The 15,012-nt window shown below is 48.8% G+C and overlaps 3 protein-coding genes across 4 annotated transcripts in view; all 3 read right to left on the bottom strand.

Moving 5' to 3' along the window:
- Positions 1-1,614: 1,614 nt before the first annotated feature.
- Positions 1,615-5,907, bottom strand: LOC101785260 (aspartic proteinase). Of its 2 annotated transcripts, none has more exons than XM_004967564.4 (12): positions 5,757-5,907; positions 4,773-5,137; positions 4,627-4,687; positions 4,434-4,528; positions 4,238-4,350; positions 3,883-4,156; positions 3,681-3,794; positions 3,499-3,563; positions 3,257-3,395; positions 3,036-3,155; positions 2,174-2,262; positions 1,615-2,052 (listed from the first exon to the last, which is right to left on the bottom strand). In XM_004967564.4, exons 2-12 carry the CDS (start codon positions 5,121-5,123, stop codon positions 1,968-1,970), a joined length of 1,506 nt encoding a protein of 501 aa, XP_004967621.1. In that variant the 5' UTR covers positions 5,124-5,137; positions 5,757-5,907; the 3' UTR covers positions 1,615-1,967. The 2 variants fall into 2 exon arrangements, with proteins under 2 accessions (XP_004967621.1, XP_004967622.1); XM_004967565.4 differs by having other exon boundaries at positions 5,739-5,883.
- Positions 5,908-7,321: 1,414 nt separating this feature from the next.
- LOC101784864 (putative L-cysteine desulfhydrase 1) overlaps positions 7,322-15,012 on the bottom strand; it is a 10,826-nt gene continuing 3,135 nt past the window's right edge. Inside the window, exon 2 of the mRNA XM_004967563.4 lies at positions 7,322-7,689. Within this exon, the coding sequence (XP_004967620.1) occupies positions 7,678-7,689 (12 nt within the window). The 3' untranslated portion in view covers positions 7,322-7,677. The remainder of the gene's footprint in view (positions 7,690-15,012) is intronic.
- Positions 10,663-11,713, bottom strand: LOC101784465. The gene is made up of 2 exons (XM_014805300.2): positions 11,248-11,713; positions 10,663-11,014 (listed from the first exon to the last, which is right to left on the bottom strand). Exons 1-2 carry the CDS (start codon positions 11,529-11,531, stop codon positions 10,837-10,839), a joined length of 462 nt encoding a protein of 153 aa, XP_014660786.1. The 5' UTR covers positions 11,532-11,713; the 3' UTR covers positions 10,663-10,836.

Genomic DNA, 15,012 nt, shown 5'->3' with positions numbered 1-15,012 from the left:
CCTCTTCCTTCCCCGCGCCCTCCCCGATTAGGTTTTCTTTTTTCGCTAATTTTGATTTTGATGCATTAAAATGATTTTGCTACCCGTATTGGATTAAAATGGCTATGATTTTGCTTGATTTGGATACCAATTTGTATTGGATGCTAAGTAATTATTTTTTGTGATACAATTATGGTATAAGGCTATATCTTTTAGAGGACATGTAGATATTCACGGGTAGCATTGTGATAGAATTGTGGATGGCTATGAAATGATGGTCTAGATTTATTTCAATATATATAATGTGCGTATATGAAAATGTATTATTGGTGGCAAAATTGACTAGTTAACAAAAAGGTGGTAAATTATCTTACCACAATTTTACTTGGACGGTTTGGGCTAACTATGGCAAGTGAAACTTCTTCTCGCCATGGTGGTGGCAGCCGTGGAGGTGTCCGTCGTGGTGGTGGCGGCCGTGGATACTACATTTTCGAGGAGCCACCGTTGGCTCGTCCTCCAGGAATTCACTTCCCTAATCGCATCATTGACTTGCCAAAAGGCAATCGAAGCAAAGGAACAATTCCCAACATAGTAATATTCTTTCCTTCTTGTAATTGATTTTTTTTCTACACATGAATAATTCCTAAATTTATTTTTCGACAATATTAGATGGTTGAAATATGTGTCGAAGCTCTAGGTGGTACTTCTCCTTTAGTGTAATCCAAGATAGTTGGTCCATGAAATTTTGAAAGAGTAAAAATCTCTTTTCAAGTACCTATTCGAGAAACACGTGTCGACTGGATGAGAGTACCAGGACAACCCATCTCGATAGTTTCAATTATCGTATGGGGTCAATTAGCACTAAGTAAGGTAACTTTTGAAAGGATCGCCGTGGAGGTCTACCTATAACAGCTTAAGGATCATGGGTACTTTGTGCCAAATTTCTCATATTTTTAAATAAAGGCGCTCGAGGAGTGAGAAAGCAATATGACTAGGACTACTGAGAGACTTTGTTAGCTGAATCAACGTGACATGGTATGGAACATATCTAATCATCCTTTTATCTTTAATTATATTACATCTTTTAAATTTCATCACGTTACTCTTTTTTTAGGATGTCTTTAGTCAAACCTTGGTGGCGATGAGCTTTCATGCGATTATGGTCAAGTCTTGGATGTGTTGAATTATAGTTACACCGATGGAAATCCGATACGCACTAGAAATTCCAAGCTTCAAGCTCATTTCACTTTCTATAGGCTATTTCAGTTGACGTCATCTCCATTATTCAAGATTTATGGTAGTGCATGTGACCATCCTTGTAAAGCGCTAGAGCACAAGAATTCGTGCTCTCGCTTGTATTGATGAAGTTCTAGGGAGACTTAAGCTACGTGGCATCAGCTGCTTCCCGACGACCCTCCTCCACCCGCCGGCCCACGCGCCTGATCGAGCTGACGTCTCCATGGGCCATGGGCCATGGCCAGCGAACGGGCGGGCTCTTCCTCGCGCGGTTGGCAAGCTTGTTCCGGCGATGGCGTCCCCTATACCGACTACCTACTGAGCAAGGTAGGTGGGCAAGTGCTGTTGGCAAGAAATTTCAACATCGTCACATCATCTACATCAGAGTCAATACCGGGCTGGATTATCCTAGAAAAGCACTAGATTATTACATTGCCATAACGTCATAACGATCATACAAAGATGCATTATTTAACGAGTCCGAAATGGCTAGTGTCGATATGAGCCCAGTGACTAGTCTAGGCCAGTACACATGATGAGATCAGGTGAAAAGCCCCAATCTTCATCGTGCTCCCGTGCTCATTACATCGAATTCCATGTACCGGAGCTTCATAACTAGCGTAGCTCCATTCGCAAACACGTATCGGATATCCCCTACAGGTCTCCGCGCGCACGCATACTACTAAGCTTTGCAGCTTATACCGGTCTGCAACATATGTACAATACTGGAATAGTAAACTGGACTCCAGCCCTCAGGCAGACTTGGCGAACCCGATCCTGTTCTCGCCGAAGTCGAAAACGGTGTGGTACGCGCCCATGAACACGTCCCCAAGTATCCTGAATGTTTTATGAGGCGATGTTAGATTTGCAGGTTTGCTGCTATCTAGGGCAATACAGTTACTGAAGAATGTGGATCGGTGCCAGTTATGCAAATACTATTGTTCAGCAACCAGCGTACCAGAGCGGGCCACGAGGAGGCGGTATGTCGAATGCCATGAACCCACTGATACAGATGGTTTGGCCTGCTTGCTCCAGCTTCACAATGTACTGCAGCACAGTCGTGGTAAGGTTATAGGTAGCACTCGTATGGTAACAAGGCATATGAAAAAGGCAACAATGACTACTTGCTTGAAGTTGATATCTGGTGAGACTTTTTTTATATAAAAAAAATGAATGACAATCATGCTAAACCTCCAAAGCTCTAGGATGGAGTGAACTGCACTGCCATATGGTTGGCTACTTGGTTCCTCAGGGGGTGTTTGGGAAACACCTGTTAAAGTTTAACACCTGTCACATCGGATGTTTGGATGCTAATTAGGAGTACTAAACATAAGCTAATTACAAAACTAATTGCACAGATGGAGTATAATTCGCGAGACGAATCTATTAAGCCTAATTAGTCCATGATTTGACAATGTGGCGCTACAGTAACCATTTGCTAATGATGGATTAATTAGGCTTAATAGATTTGTCTCGCGAATTAGCACAAGGTTCTGCAATTAGTTTTATAATTAGCTCATGTTTAGTCCTCCTAATTAGCATCCAAACATCCGATGTGACACTGTTAAAGTTTAGCACCTCGTATCCAAACAGCCCCTCAATACTACCCAACTGAAGGTATCCTATGATTGTTTGACTTTATTGGAATCAAATTTGCCCAATTATTGGAAATAAAGCATTGCAAAAAAGGCCCCCAAACAAAATTTGCTAATGGAAGTAGGCTTCAGAACTTAAACTATGGGAATCAGATTACTGCATTTTCCCCAACTAAAGTTCCGCTGTTAATTCCAAGCCTGAAGAAAATGTAACTAGGAAGCTACCTGCTCTGGTGTTAAGGTGAAAGTCTTGTTCGCTATGGTGAATGCAAGATTTGGCATCTTTGAGATCTGATGGCAGTCGACTGTTGATTCACCATTGGGGCTAGGGAGGCGCTCACAGAGCTGCAATGCACATTGGAATTGGAAAAGTTGTCACGTTTTCTTGCACCACTTTTCAATCACAAAAGGGTGTTGATGTAACCTGATGAAGTTAGTAGCCTAACCTGATTAGCATAGTTCAAAATGAGCTCTTTAGTTTTGTTTTCTCGGAGTTGATTCTGTATCCAGATAACAGCCATCTCACAAGCAGTACAGAAAAGATCAGAACTCTTTTGTTTCTCGACAACTGATTCAATTGGGTTGCTGTGCAATGATTCATGAAAACAACAAGCCTGTTATGAAAACAAAAACGATGCATAGATACTACAGCCGGAATTACAATTTAAGGATATATAGCTCAGCTGACCTGACAGAATGGGTACCATCGAACACACAGAGACCGATCTGAGTGCACACCTTTTGTGGACTAGTCTGTTCAATCACAAAATGTTTTGTAATCAGACAATGCAAGTTGCAAGATCAATGTACAAAAAACATGCATCACAATGAAACTTCATATAGCAGAGGGGAAAGCAGCAAGCACTAAACCTGCGCTATGAGCAACTCAAGGATCATCTCTCCATACTCTCTCACCACTTCTTTGCATTCTGTGCTGATGATCCCCTCAGCCCCAATTGCATGATTGATTTGAGCCACTATGGTCTGGAAGCAGAACAAAAGGCAAAGTAACACCACTATTCCAAAACATTTTAAATGTGCATCTTACATTAAGGGATTCAAGAACACATACAGTTGGACCAGCAAGCAGTGAAGTCCCTGAGTCAACAATAGCAGCACAACCACCAGCACAGTAACCTGTCGAGTGGCCACCAATCAGAAGATCCCCCATGTCAAACTGCCAGTAGCCTTTGCGAGTAACAGGGACATATGTGTGCCTTCCCTTGTAGTGCTTTGGGTCAAAACCGCCAAAGACAAGTTCACCTCCCACAGATGCATCAGGATCACGGTTAAGCCAGAACGAGAAAACATCCTTTGCGATCAGCTTTTGCTCTTTCATGCTCTGCCTGTTTGTTGCATACAGCAGAGAAATTGTTAAACAGGTTTTGAGTTGTGTGACTTGATTTAAGAATGGATTGAATAGGTACCAAATCGGAGGGGCTCCTCCCACAGAAATTTCAGGAAATCCAAGGCCAAGAATTCCATCAAACTTTCCAATGATAAAAGTAGGGCTGGTTTCACGGGTCGTCTCAATGAACTTCTGAAAGTATAAAGGTACTATACTATTAGTAATTATGCATGAACTTTCTGTGGAGGCATAACTTTTACTGCTCTACATTTCACCTGATTTTTGACAACGAGGTTGCCGACTAACACATTGTCTTCACTGAAGAAGCCAGCAATTTGCCCAGAACCATATGTTATTGTGCAAGTTTCCCCTGTATAGTTTGAATGATATGTGAGTGTTTACCAAATTACCAGCCTTTCTAACTCACGAAAGGAAAATCAATTACAGAAGCAACAGATTTTTTCATACCATTCCTTTTGTAAGTCCTTGACTTGGCTGATCTGTATCTGTGGTGTAAGTAGCATGCTATCTGGAACGTGGACACATAAATATCAAATTTACTGCATCACACTTTGCGTTAAAACATACACCAAAATCTCAGACGGTGAACGTACTGAAAAATAGCACCTCGACGAGGGAACCCACAAGTTGGAGCTTCCAGTGTCAAATATCACCGTGAAGTTCTGTGGTGGCGTGCCGATGCCGATCTCTCCAAAGTACTGAGTGTCCAGGTAGTTGTCCAAGGGAACTATATCATCGTTTGAGGAACCGAGAGATTGGCGAGAGCCACCGAACCTTCGAAGGTGACTCTCCTGCCTAGCCAATTTAGCAGCAGTCAAAGCTTCCTTGTCCAGACTCTTCTTATTGATGTTGATTCTTAGCAGTCCATCGGAGGAAGCATGAAGCAGCAAGGCACATGACAGGATCCAAAAACAAGTGAGCAACACAAGATGCTTCTGCCCCATGGTCCCTGAACTCCCTGAGAAAATTAGCTCCAATCAGCAAAATGATTGGTATGGATCTAGTACTAATTTGTTCCATGTAGTAGGTCCTTTTGTGGGGGTGAGTGGGGCTGAAAGTTGGAGTTATGATTTGTGGAAATAATACTGTTTAAATTTAAAAATCAAAAGATTGACTAGATTATGACAGGAAAATGAAATCGAACATACTTAAGCTATTAACCGGTTAACCCCCTTTCTTTTCTACTCATGCGAGAACTGCACGGTTTTCTTCAAATCCTGAAAAAGAACTATGCAATTCCTTTGGTTCCAAAAAGAACCTTGAACGCTCTGTCGAAATCCGGGGAAAACATAACTACCGGTTCACATGATCACATGAATCCTGTTATTCTGTTATCTGGTAACTACGGGATCATGAAATCGAAGTTGCAAGGATCGTTAGCAGAGCAGTATCCCAGTACATCAAGAAAGGCACCAAACAGGAAAAGGAGGAAGAAATCGCAACAGAGAATATACAGTGGGTGCCTACTAATCCGTAACAGGAACTTGATTGCGAACACCGGAACGGATGGTAACTAAAATATCAGAACAGCAGGCTGAGGAAAGTGAAGAAGCAGCTACCTAGGGCACGGCCCGTACCTTGCTTCCGCCGTGTGCTTCCCCAACCGCAGAGAAGGGGAAAGCTAGTGGAGACTGGACAGCTCGTGGGGAAAGAGTGGAAGATAAATGGACACACCAATCGGATGAAGCGTCAGTAGTCTCCTCCTGTGGCACTGTCTAGATGCAACGCAAACCGTCAAAGCGCAATGAAGTGTGCATACTGCGTACTGGTGGGACTTCAATGACATGTGGGACCACAGGCAGGCTGCCCTACATGTCAACGGCAGAATTCTTTACTGTAAAGTGTAAACTGCGAAGTGGTAAAAGGAAAAGGTATATTCTCTTTAGGACGGTTCTCCTGGAGAAGAAAACGGAACAGCCTGCGATTATATGTAAGAAAAAGAAAGCGATATATGGAGTTGATGGAACGGCGTTTAAGAAAATCGAAGAGGTGAAGGCGACAGGTGGTGATATTTGTTTGAGCTCAGCGCAGCGCATCTGCTGCAGTAGTTTGCCGCTGAAACGGATATAGGCCAACAAGGCAACAAAAGAATATGCCACCAATGGCTCCTCGTTGCTCAGCCCGTTTGCTTCAGCTTATCAACCGGCTTATCAGTCACCGAACAGTATTTTTCTCTCAAAATAAATCAGCCATTTCAACTTTTCAGCCGGCTTATAAGTCCAGCTGAACGGGACGGCAATCTTTCTAATCTTCACCCTGTTGCTCAGTTTGGGCTTTGGATAAACAGCAAAGGAAAAACATCCTGCAAGGTCAAAATGATCGACATGTAGGCTCACACGTTGCACACATTTTGTGCCCTGAAAATTGTTATATTTGCGCTTGTGCACGTTTATTCGACGATGCTAGAAATGATGGTCTAGCCCTACCTCTGCACGGCAAGCTAAGCGGGATGCCTACAAAGTACTGGTCGAGAGCAAATAATGTGGGCTTCACAGGCAGAAGCAACACTTGTTTTTGAGGGGACCGAAATCGGTGGAGAGGATGAAACCACCAAGCCGGATTCTTCTCTCCCTCTGCAGCTTGCCGCATGATGGCCGGCGGGGCACGGGAGCAGCTTGTGGCGGGGACGGTGGGCGCTTGTCCGGCAGCATAGGACGAAACCTGTCCAGTACAAGCGCCACCGACACCATCAGCGATCATTGCTGCGCATGGCGCGTCTGGCATTGATGTTCCCCGAACGCTGCGCACGCTGGCAATCTCCGTTCAAAATGGCACAATTATTGAAAATTGTAAGAATTCGTTCAAATATTTTTTAAAAAAGTTGAACATTGCATAATTCTAGATGTATCCCTGTTCTATATACGCGCAAGATCTCAAGTTTAAAATTTGATAGGAAGACGGGGAAAATAAAAGAAAACTTTCGGATGCAATTGATGTTCAAGGCAAAAAAAAATAAAATTGTCATGATGTCCTATTGCACTTGGAACTTGTCCTTATCTTTTCAATGGCAACGAATTTGGATATTGATCATGGGTGCAAGGTGCGCCTCCACCTGCACTGTTGCGCATCGTCGATTTTCACCCTTTTTTCCAGTATTTACGACATCTTCACTAGAGACGTAACCTGCGACTTTCACACGAGCAACCAAGAAATCCGCTGCCACTTGTATTGACGACCGATGTGATCGGAAACCAGCAATCAATCTACAGCAGCTGTAAATCACCTTACATTCAGATTATTCTCAGGTTACAGCAGAAAACGGAAATGAGGGGAAGAAGGAAGACGACATGCCAGGGCATTATTGTTACATACACTGAACGCCAAATACAACACATGTCAGTTCCTGAAGGTACACTACATTCATCAACTGGCTTGGCCATGGGAGGGGGAATTACATCACGATGTGGCGCTGGCTGCGTTGACCCGACCCACACCTAAGTAGTCGGCCACGGCTGTCTTCAGGTGGACTGCTGCCTGGCTAGAAGGTCATCATCACTCCTAAGATTCTTGCTGCAACCATAACCATTGAAAATCCATCAGATGGCAGAAGTCATACAATCAGATTACAAATTACTATAAGGTAATAGATAGATTATGGGCTAACCCTAGAGGGTAGCTATGTAGATGTCTTACATGGGCCTATTGGGCCCTAATACACATAGTACACCAACACTCCCCCGCAGTCTGAACTACCGACGCAGCGGAGTTGCAGACTGGACATGAAAAGAAAGGCACACACACAAGCCCCCCCAAGACGCAACTAGCCACAGGTGATGTTGAGGCTGGAGCGAAACTCGGTGAAGGCGGGTGACGAGAGGCCCTTGGTGAAGATGTCAGCAAACTGAGAGGTGGTCGGGACGTGGAGGACCCGAACATCGCCGATGGCGACCCGATCCCGGACGAAGTGAAGGTCAATCTCCACATGCTTGGTCCGCTGGTGCTGAACAGGGTTGGTGGAGAGGTACACCGCACTGACGTTGTCGCAGTAGACAAGAGTGCTCCGGGAAGAAGGAGTGTGGAGCTCGACAAGGAGCTGCCGAAGCCAGGATGCCTCAGCCACGCCGTTAGCGACAGCGCGGTACTCCGCCTCGGCACTGGAGCGGGAGACCACCGGCTGACGCTTGGACGACCAGGACACCAGGTTGCCGCCCAAAAAGACGGCGTAGCCGGAGGTAGAGCGCCTAGTGTCCGGACACCCGGCCCAGTCAGCGTCGGTGTAGACAACAAGCTCAGTGGAGGGAGACCGGTGAAGAAGGAGGCCGTAGTCCACAGTGCCCCGGAGGTAACGGAGTAAGCGCTTCAGAGCAGTGAGATGGGGCTCTCGGGGATCATGCATGTGAAGGCAAATCTGCTGAACTGCATAAGTGATATCTGGCCTGGTGAAGGTGAGGTACTGAAGGGCCCCAGCCAGACTCCGGTATGCAGTAGCATCTGTCACAGGAGTGCCGGCGGCCTCTGACAACTTGGCCTGAGTATCAACTGGAGTGGAGCAGGGCTTGCAGTCAGTCATCCCAGCTCGCTCCAGGATATCAAGAGTATACTGCCGCTGGTGAAGAAAGAGGCCGGCCTGACGAGGCTCAACAGTGACCCCAAGAAAATGATGGAGCACACCCAGATCCTTCATAGCGAACTCCTGCTGAAGCGAGGTGATGATCCGCCGTAGGAGGGACGGACTGGAGGCAGTGAGGACAATGTCATCAACATAGAGCAGTAGATAAGCAGTCTCAGCTCCATGGTGATAAATGAACAGCGAAGTATCGGACTTGGCCTCCACAAAGCCCAGCGTCAGGAGGTAGGCAGCAAACCTCGAATACCAAGCTCGAGGGGCCTGCTTGAGGCCATAAAGTGACTTGTTGAGCCGGCAAACCATATCAGGCCGAGAAGAGTCAACAAACCCCGCTGGCTGGCTGCAGTAAACAGTCTCAGTCAGAGTGCCGTGCAGGAAGGCGTTCTTGACGTCGAGCTGATGCACGGGCCAGGAGCGGGAGAGAGCCAGTGAGAGAACAGTCCGGACAGTAGCTGGCTTGACCACCGGACTGAACGTCTCGTCGTAGTCGACACCAGGGCGCTGAGTGAAACCCCGGAGAACCCAGCGAGCCTTGTACCGCTCAAGAGTACCATCAGCCCGCCGCTTGTGAGTCCAGATCCACTTGCCGGTGACGACGTTGGAGCCAGGCGGACGGGGCACCAGATCCCAAGTCTGGTTGGCGAGGAGCGCCGCGTACTCCTCTTCCATCGCGCGGCGCCAGTGAGGATCCGACAGGGCGCCGCGGACGGAGGAGGGTACAGGAGAAACCTGCGGCGCGCCGGGCATCGCTGAAAGAGCCCGGGGCTGCAGGGTACCAGCCGCAAGTCGCGTCACCATAGGGTGAACGTGACTCGGGTGTCGGTGTAGGAGAGGCGGATGGTACACCGTCGGCGCGACACGGGCAGTCGGGGCCGGTGGAGGTGGTGTAGGCGTCGCCGGCGGAGAAGAGTCCACCGGCGATGACTGAGGTGGCGACGGCGGTGGCGGGGCCGGCTGCAGGTCCAGTGGAGCCGGCCGCGCCCGGCGCTGGTAGACGCGGACGGGCTGCGCAAACCGGACAGCAGGTGCTGCGGGCGGTGCCACCGGTCCCGCGCAGGGCGAAGGGGAAGAAGCAGCACCAGAGGCCGGCACCGTCGAACCCGTGCTGGGCGCAGGGTCAGGGACAGTACCGGTGGACGTCGAGCCCGAGGAGAACCACGGTGGAGCAGTACCTGCAGGACAGAATGGTAGCGGTGGCTGGTCCACCGGGTCAGTGGGAAACAGGGAGGAGAGATCAGGGTCGGAGGTGGAAGAAGGTGGGGTGGTGGTGGAGTAAGGGAAGACGGACTCGTCAAACACCACGTGGCGAGAGATGAGGACCCGCCGAGAAGAGAGGTCAAAGCAACGGTACCCCTTGTGATCCGGGGAGTACCCGAGGAAGACACACTGAGTCGAACGGGGAGCCAGCTTATGAGGAGCGGTGGCTGCGGTGTTAGGATAACACGCACACCCGAAGACCCGAAGGTGATCGTAACGGGGGGAGGTACCGAAGAGAGCGTGGTGTGGAGTGGGAGCGGGGCAGGCAACAGAAGGTAGGCGGTTAAGGAGATAGGTGGAGGTGTGAAGACTCTCAGCCCAAAAAGGGGCAGGGAGAGAAGACTGGAACAGAAGAGAGCGCATGGTGTCGTTCGTGGTACGAATCATGCGTTCAGCCTTACCGTTCTGGGAGGAGGTATAGGGACACGACATGCGTAAGTGCACGCCGTGAGAGAGGAAGAAGGCACGTGAGGTGGTGTTATCAAACTCGCGGCCGTTGTCACACTGGACGGCCTTGATGGTGAGACCGAACTGAGTGGACACCCAAGCGAAGAAGTGGAGAAGTGTGGGAAAAGTATCAGACTTGGCACGCAAGGGAAAAGTCCAAGAATAATGAGAGAAATCATCAACCACAATAAGATAGTACTTGTAGCCAGAAATGCTTAGAACAGGAGATGTCCATAGATCGCAATGTACAAGGTCGAATACATGGGTCGCATGTGAAGAAGAGGTAGGAAAAGGAAGTCGAACATGACGGCCCAGTTGGCACGCCTGACACAGGTGCTCATCAGGAGCCCGAGTACGTGGTATATCGGAATTATGACTAAGCTGTGTCAGGACAGCACGGCCAGGATGACCAAGACGCCGGTGCCATGTAGTGGAAGAAGCTGTGGTAGCAAAAGCGGCTGAAGAAGCGGAGGGCGAAGCGGAAGAAGTGGACGCAGGAAATCGGAGGGAGTAAAGGGGCCCGGTGCTGTCACAGCGGAGAAGAGGTCGCCGGGTAGCCACATCCTTCACAGTAAGACCAGAAGAGTCAAATTCAACAGAACAGGAATTGTCAGTGGTAAAACGGCGAATAGAAAGAAGGTTGTGAACCATGGAGGGAGCAACAAGAACATCAGAAACTCGAAAAGAACCGGGAGTGTGAGCAGTACCCACGGAGGTGACAGGAAGACAAGAACCATTTGCGACCATGATGGACGAGGGGTGGGAGGAAGAAGGAGGGTGAACGGAAGTGAGTATACCAGGGTCGGGTGTAGTATGGAAAGTGGCACCCGAGTCTGCGATCCAGTCCTGACCGACTGGAGGAGTCAGGGCCATGGTGCCGAAGGAGCGTGCCAAGGCAGTCGGGTCCCATCCGACAGGCCCAGGCGAGGCCCCGGGAGGAGGAGCCCACGGCGACGCAAACTGAGGAGGAGCCCACGGCGACGCGAACTGAGCAGCTGGGACAGCGCCAGCGAGCATGGCGGCCGGTGGACGAGGCTCGCCGGTGGCCTGGAAAGGCCACATAGAGATGCGCCCTGACCATGGGTGGGTAAAGGACGGCCAGGGAGAACCCCGTGGAGGCGTCGGTGTGCCCGCCGGTGTGCCCCCACCGCGCCCCCCACCACGTCCCCCACCACGGCGACGGCGGCCGCCACGGCCCCCCCCACCCCCGCTCGGCCCAGGAGGGGGGGGACCAAGAAGGGACGACGGTGGCGAAGCGGAGGGTCGTGGCGGTGGAGTCACAGCAAGCGCGGTCGAGGAAGACGCGGACCCCGGCGCAGGAAGGGACCCGGGCTGGATGCCCTGAGTAAGCTCCTCCATGACAAGATCATCCCGGACCTGGAGGAAGGTGGGGAAAGGTCGCTGCCGGGTGATCCAGGTGCGGAGGTGGGCGTAGCGGTCGCTGAGGCCGCGAAGAACGTTGAGAACCAAGATCCGGTCCTCCACGGCCCAGCCAAGGTCCCCGAGGGAGTCCGCCATGGTCTTCATCTTCCGGCAGAACTCACCAACGGAGAGGTCGCCCTGGACGAAGGTGCGGAAGCTCGCATCGAGACGAAGGGCCCGGGCTTCGGCGTTGCCCAGGAACTGACCCTCGAGCGCCAGCCAGGCCCGGCGGGCGGTGGTGTCGGGGGTGCCGCGGACGAGATCGTGGAGGTCGAGGGAGATGGTCCCCAGGATCCACGACAGGACGATGCTGTCGAGGCGAACCCACGCAGCTGTCCGGGCCGCAGGGAAGGTGTCGGTGAGGACGTGGTCGTCGAGGGCGTAACGGCGGAGAATGAGCAGGACCATGTCCCGCCAGCGGGCGTAGGAGGGCGACTCAGGGTCGAGGACGACGGGGACCAAGCTCTTGATGTTCTGGACACCCCCGGCCTGGTAGTGGAGCTGTGCGACAAGTGGATCGGCCGGATCGGTCCAGGCCACCACAGGCGGACGGGGAGCACCGGAGCCGGAGGAGGTGGCCGTGCTGTCGTGGGACATCGTGAGGAGCTGCTCCGCCTCGGCGATCTGACGGGCCAAGATGTCGGCCGCATCCCGCTCCCGCTCCCAGGCCAGGGCTGCCGCGCGCAGGCGCGCCTGTCCCTCGGCAGCGGCAGCCCGGGCAGCGACGAGGGCTGTCGCGAGGTTCCCATCCGGAGGTGGTAGAGGAGGCGGGGCGGGGAAAGGTAGGCGAGCAGCCCCTCCCCCCACAGGAGCAGCTGCCACCCCTGTAAAAACAGGGGCAGCAGTCCCCCCCACCCCCGGTTGAAAACCAGGGGCAGGAGGCGTCGGGTAGAGGGTACTATAAGGTAATAGATAGATTATGGGCTAACCCTAGAGGGTAGCTATGTAGATGTCTTACATGGGCCTATTGGGCCCTAATACACATAGTACACCAACAAAGGTAAATACAAACCAGGCTTGAATTTAGAAATTTAGATAGTTGTAGTCCGCTTTATCACAATGGTGGCAGCAACTACCAGATTGAAATAATACATCCGTAGATGTCAGAAAAGTAAGCAATAAAGAAAACCCAGACAATCCACAGCCATCAATGTGTAAATTTTGAGCATGTATGGACCATGCTGTTAAGTTGCATAGTCCTTGAGCCTGATGATACATTGGGATGCCTGTGGACCATTGTCACTGAATCAAGACCAAGTGCATCTAACCAGCACGTGCAATATGAATAATATAATGTTGTTATTAAGCATTAGTGTGTGCTCCTAGTGATGGATAGTAGAAACCAAGTTGAACTTGGAAGGTGTATAGCAGGAATATAGAGTTCAATATCAACATGAACAATGATCTGATTTCCACAGGAACAACTCTGATTGTTAAGAGTGCAGAACATATTAGTCGTGGCACCCTTATCCTTGTATTGCAAGTTCTCACTTCTCAATTTCACATTATCATTCTTTTAAGTTTATAGTTCTCAACTTCTCGCCTGATATGGCCAATCCAGATGAGAAAACCAATAAAAGAAGGCAACATCATTAAGCCATTTTAACATAGGATGGAACTTGAGAATGATAATGCTATATTTTTAAAGTTTTTCAATCTTAACTACCTAAGACAAGGGCAGTGCTGACTTTGAACCTTCCAAGTTTTTTTGAAAGGAAGTGGGAAACAATAAAATGCTATATTTTCTGAATGCAACTCCGTATTCTCTACCAGCAGAGTTGTTCACTTAATATGGCAATTATTCCATAACTTTAGCTTTAGCACGATAGTGGGTCTCAAAAACCACAATCAGAAGCCTTGACATATGGCATATAGCTAAACTCATTCACGAAATCATAAAGCTTTAATGAAATAGGACTTTGTGCTAGTCAACATGAACAAAAACAACAAACACGAATCTTGGACAAACCAATATCTATATCCTCACAGCATACAGAAATTGATGTTTATATCCCGAACAGCTTAGCAATTCTATACATTATAATCATCCTTTTATGTAACAGAAAATGTTGCTTAACTACAATCCTGAACTACACAAGTTCCTAATAAGATGTAACAAAATCAAATAATCACAACATTGACCTAACCAGCATGCATTTGCACTATTTGAAAGGCAAGAGGTTAGCAATCAAATGCAGCTGCTTCTGATATCCAAAAATGGATAATCAATATCAACAGTAATGAGATGATTATAATACAGTGCAAGTTCCTCCCCCTCCCTCTCTCTTTGTGTGTGGTAGTGCAAATGTTTGGTTTTTGCAAGTTTTAATAAGGGGAACTAAGGGTGCATTTGGCAGAGCTCCCAGAGCTGATTCCCTGCTGATTCCAGCACGAGCTCTGCCAAACAGTTTTTCAGAGAGAAGTCATTCTGTGAAGTAATTCTCTGAAATGAACTAAGAGGCTAGGAGCTGGAAAAAAGTAGCTTCTCCTAATTCTGTGAAGTGATTCTCCATCTTGATTTTAAGAGTTTATGCTAGAGAATCACTTCAGCCACAGAATCACTCTCTAGATATTTTGTGGGATCATGTGCAAACAAACTGCGAGATATCATTACCGAAGAGGTCATTCTGATTCTTGGTGTAAAAGAAGATCTCAATCAACTACAACGAGCAGTGAACCAGATACATTGCTTCCTTGATGCATAGCAAAGAAGTACAGAAGAATCAGCAGTTAGCAGTTGGCTTAGTGAGCTAAAAGATGCTATGGATGGGCAGATGATGTTTTTGACTTGGCTAGATTAGAGGGAAAGAAGCTGCTGATGGATTGTGCTTCATCATCAGGGACCTCTGCTGCATGTACACGTTTCTTGCTTTGCTCTTGCCTTCCCAATATTCAAAGGTGCCACGAGATTGCCGCTCGCATCAGGAAATTCAACACTGAACTTGAGAAGATATTAAGGCTAGGTGAAAGATTTTTAGACTTCAGAATATGCTGCCAAAAGTGGAAGTTCAGCTGTGAGGAGGAAGAAAACATGCAACTTTTGGAGCCTAACCTTGTGGGAAAGGAAGCTTCACTTCTGGCCAAGATTGTTGGAATTGATCTTTCCGACGAAATAGGAGTACAAGTTGGAATTGTTGGAA

The sequence above is a fragment of the Setaria italica genome, chromosome V (genome assembly GCF_000263155.2).
Source record: "Setaria italica strain Yugu1 chromosome V, Setaria_italica_v2.0, whole genome shotgun sequence".
NCBI classification, from domain to species: domain Eukaryota; kingdom Viridiplantae; phylum Streptophyta; class Magnoliopsida; order Poales; family Poaceae; genus Setaria; species Setaria italica.
The sequence above is the reverse complement of the archived record's forward strand: the minus strand, read 5'-3'. Positions and strand labels throughout refer to the sequence as shown.

Excerpts from the sequence above, each read along its gene's own strand:
- LOC101785260 (XM_004967564.4), bottom strand. The coding sequence starts at position 5,123 with ATGGGGCAGAAGCATCTTGTGTTGCTCACTTGTTTTTGGATCCTGTCA. Across the intron at positions 4,351-4,433 it reads ACCTCGTTGTCAAAAATCAG|AAGTTCATTGAGACGACCCG; the intron begins GTGAAATGTAGA and ends TTATACTTTCAG. Across the intron at positions 4,157-4,237 it reads GGAGGAGCCCCTCCGATTTG|GCAGAGCATGAAAGAGCAAA; the intron begins GTACCTATTCAA and ends TGCAACAAACAG.
- LOC101784465 (XM_014805300.2), bottom strand. The coding sequence starts at position 11,531 with ATGGTCAGGGCGCATCTCTATGTGGCCTTTCCAGGCCACCGGCGAGCC. Across the intron at positions 11,015-11,247 it reads CCATACTACACCCGACCCTG|GATGTGGCTACCCGGCGACC; the intron begins GTATACTCACTT and ends CTTACTGTGAAG.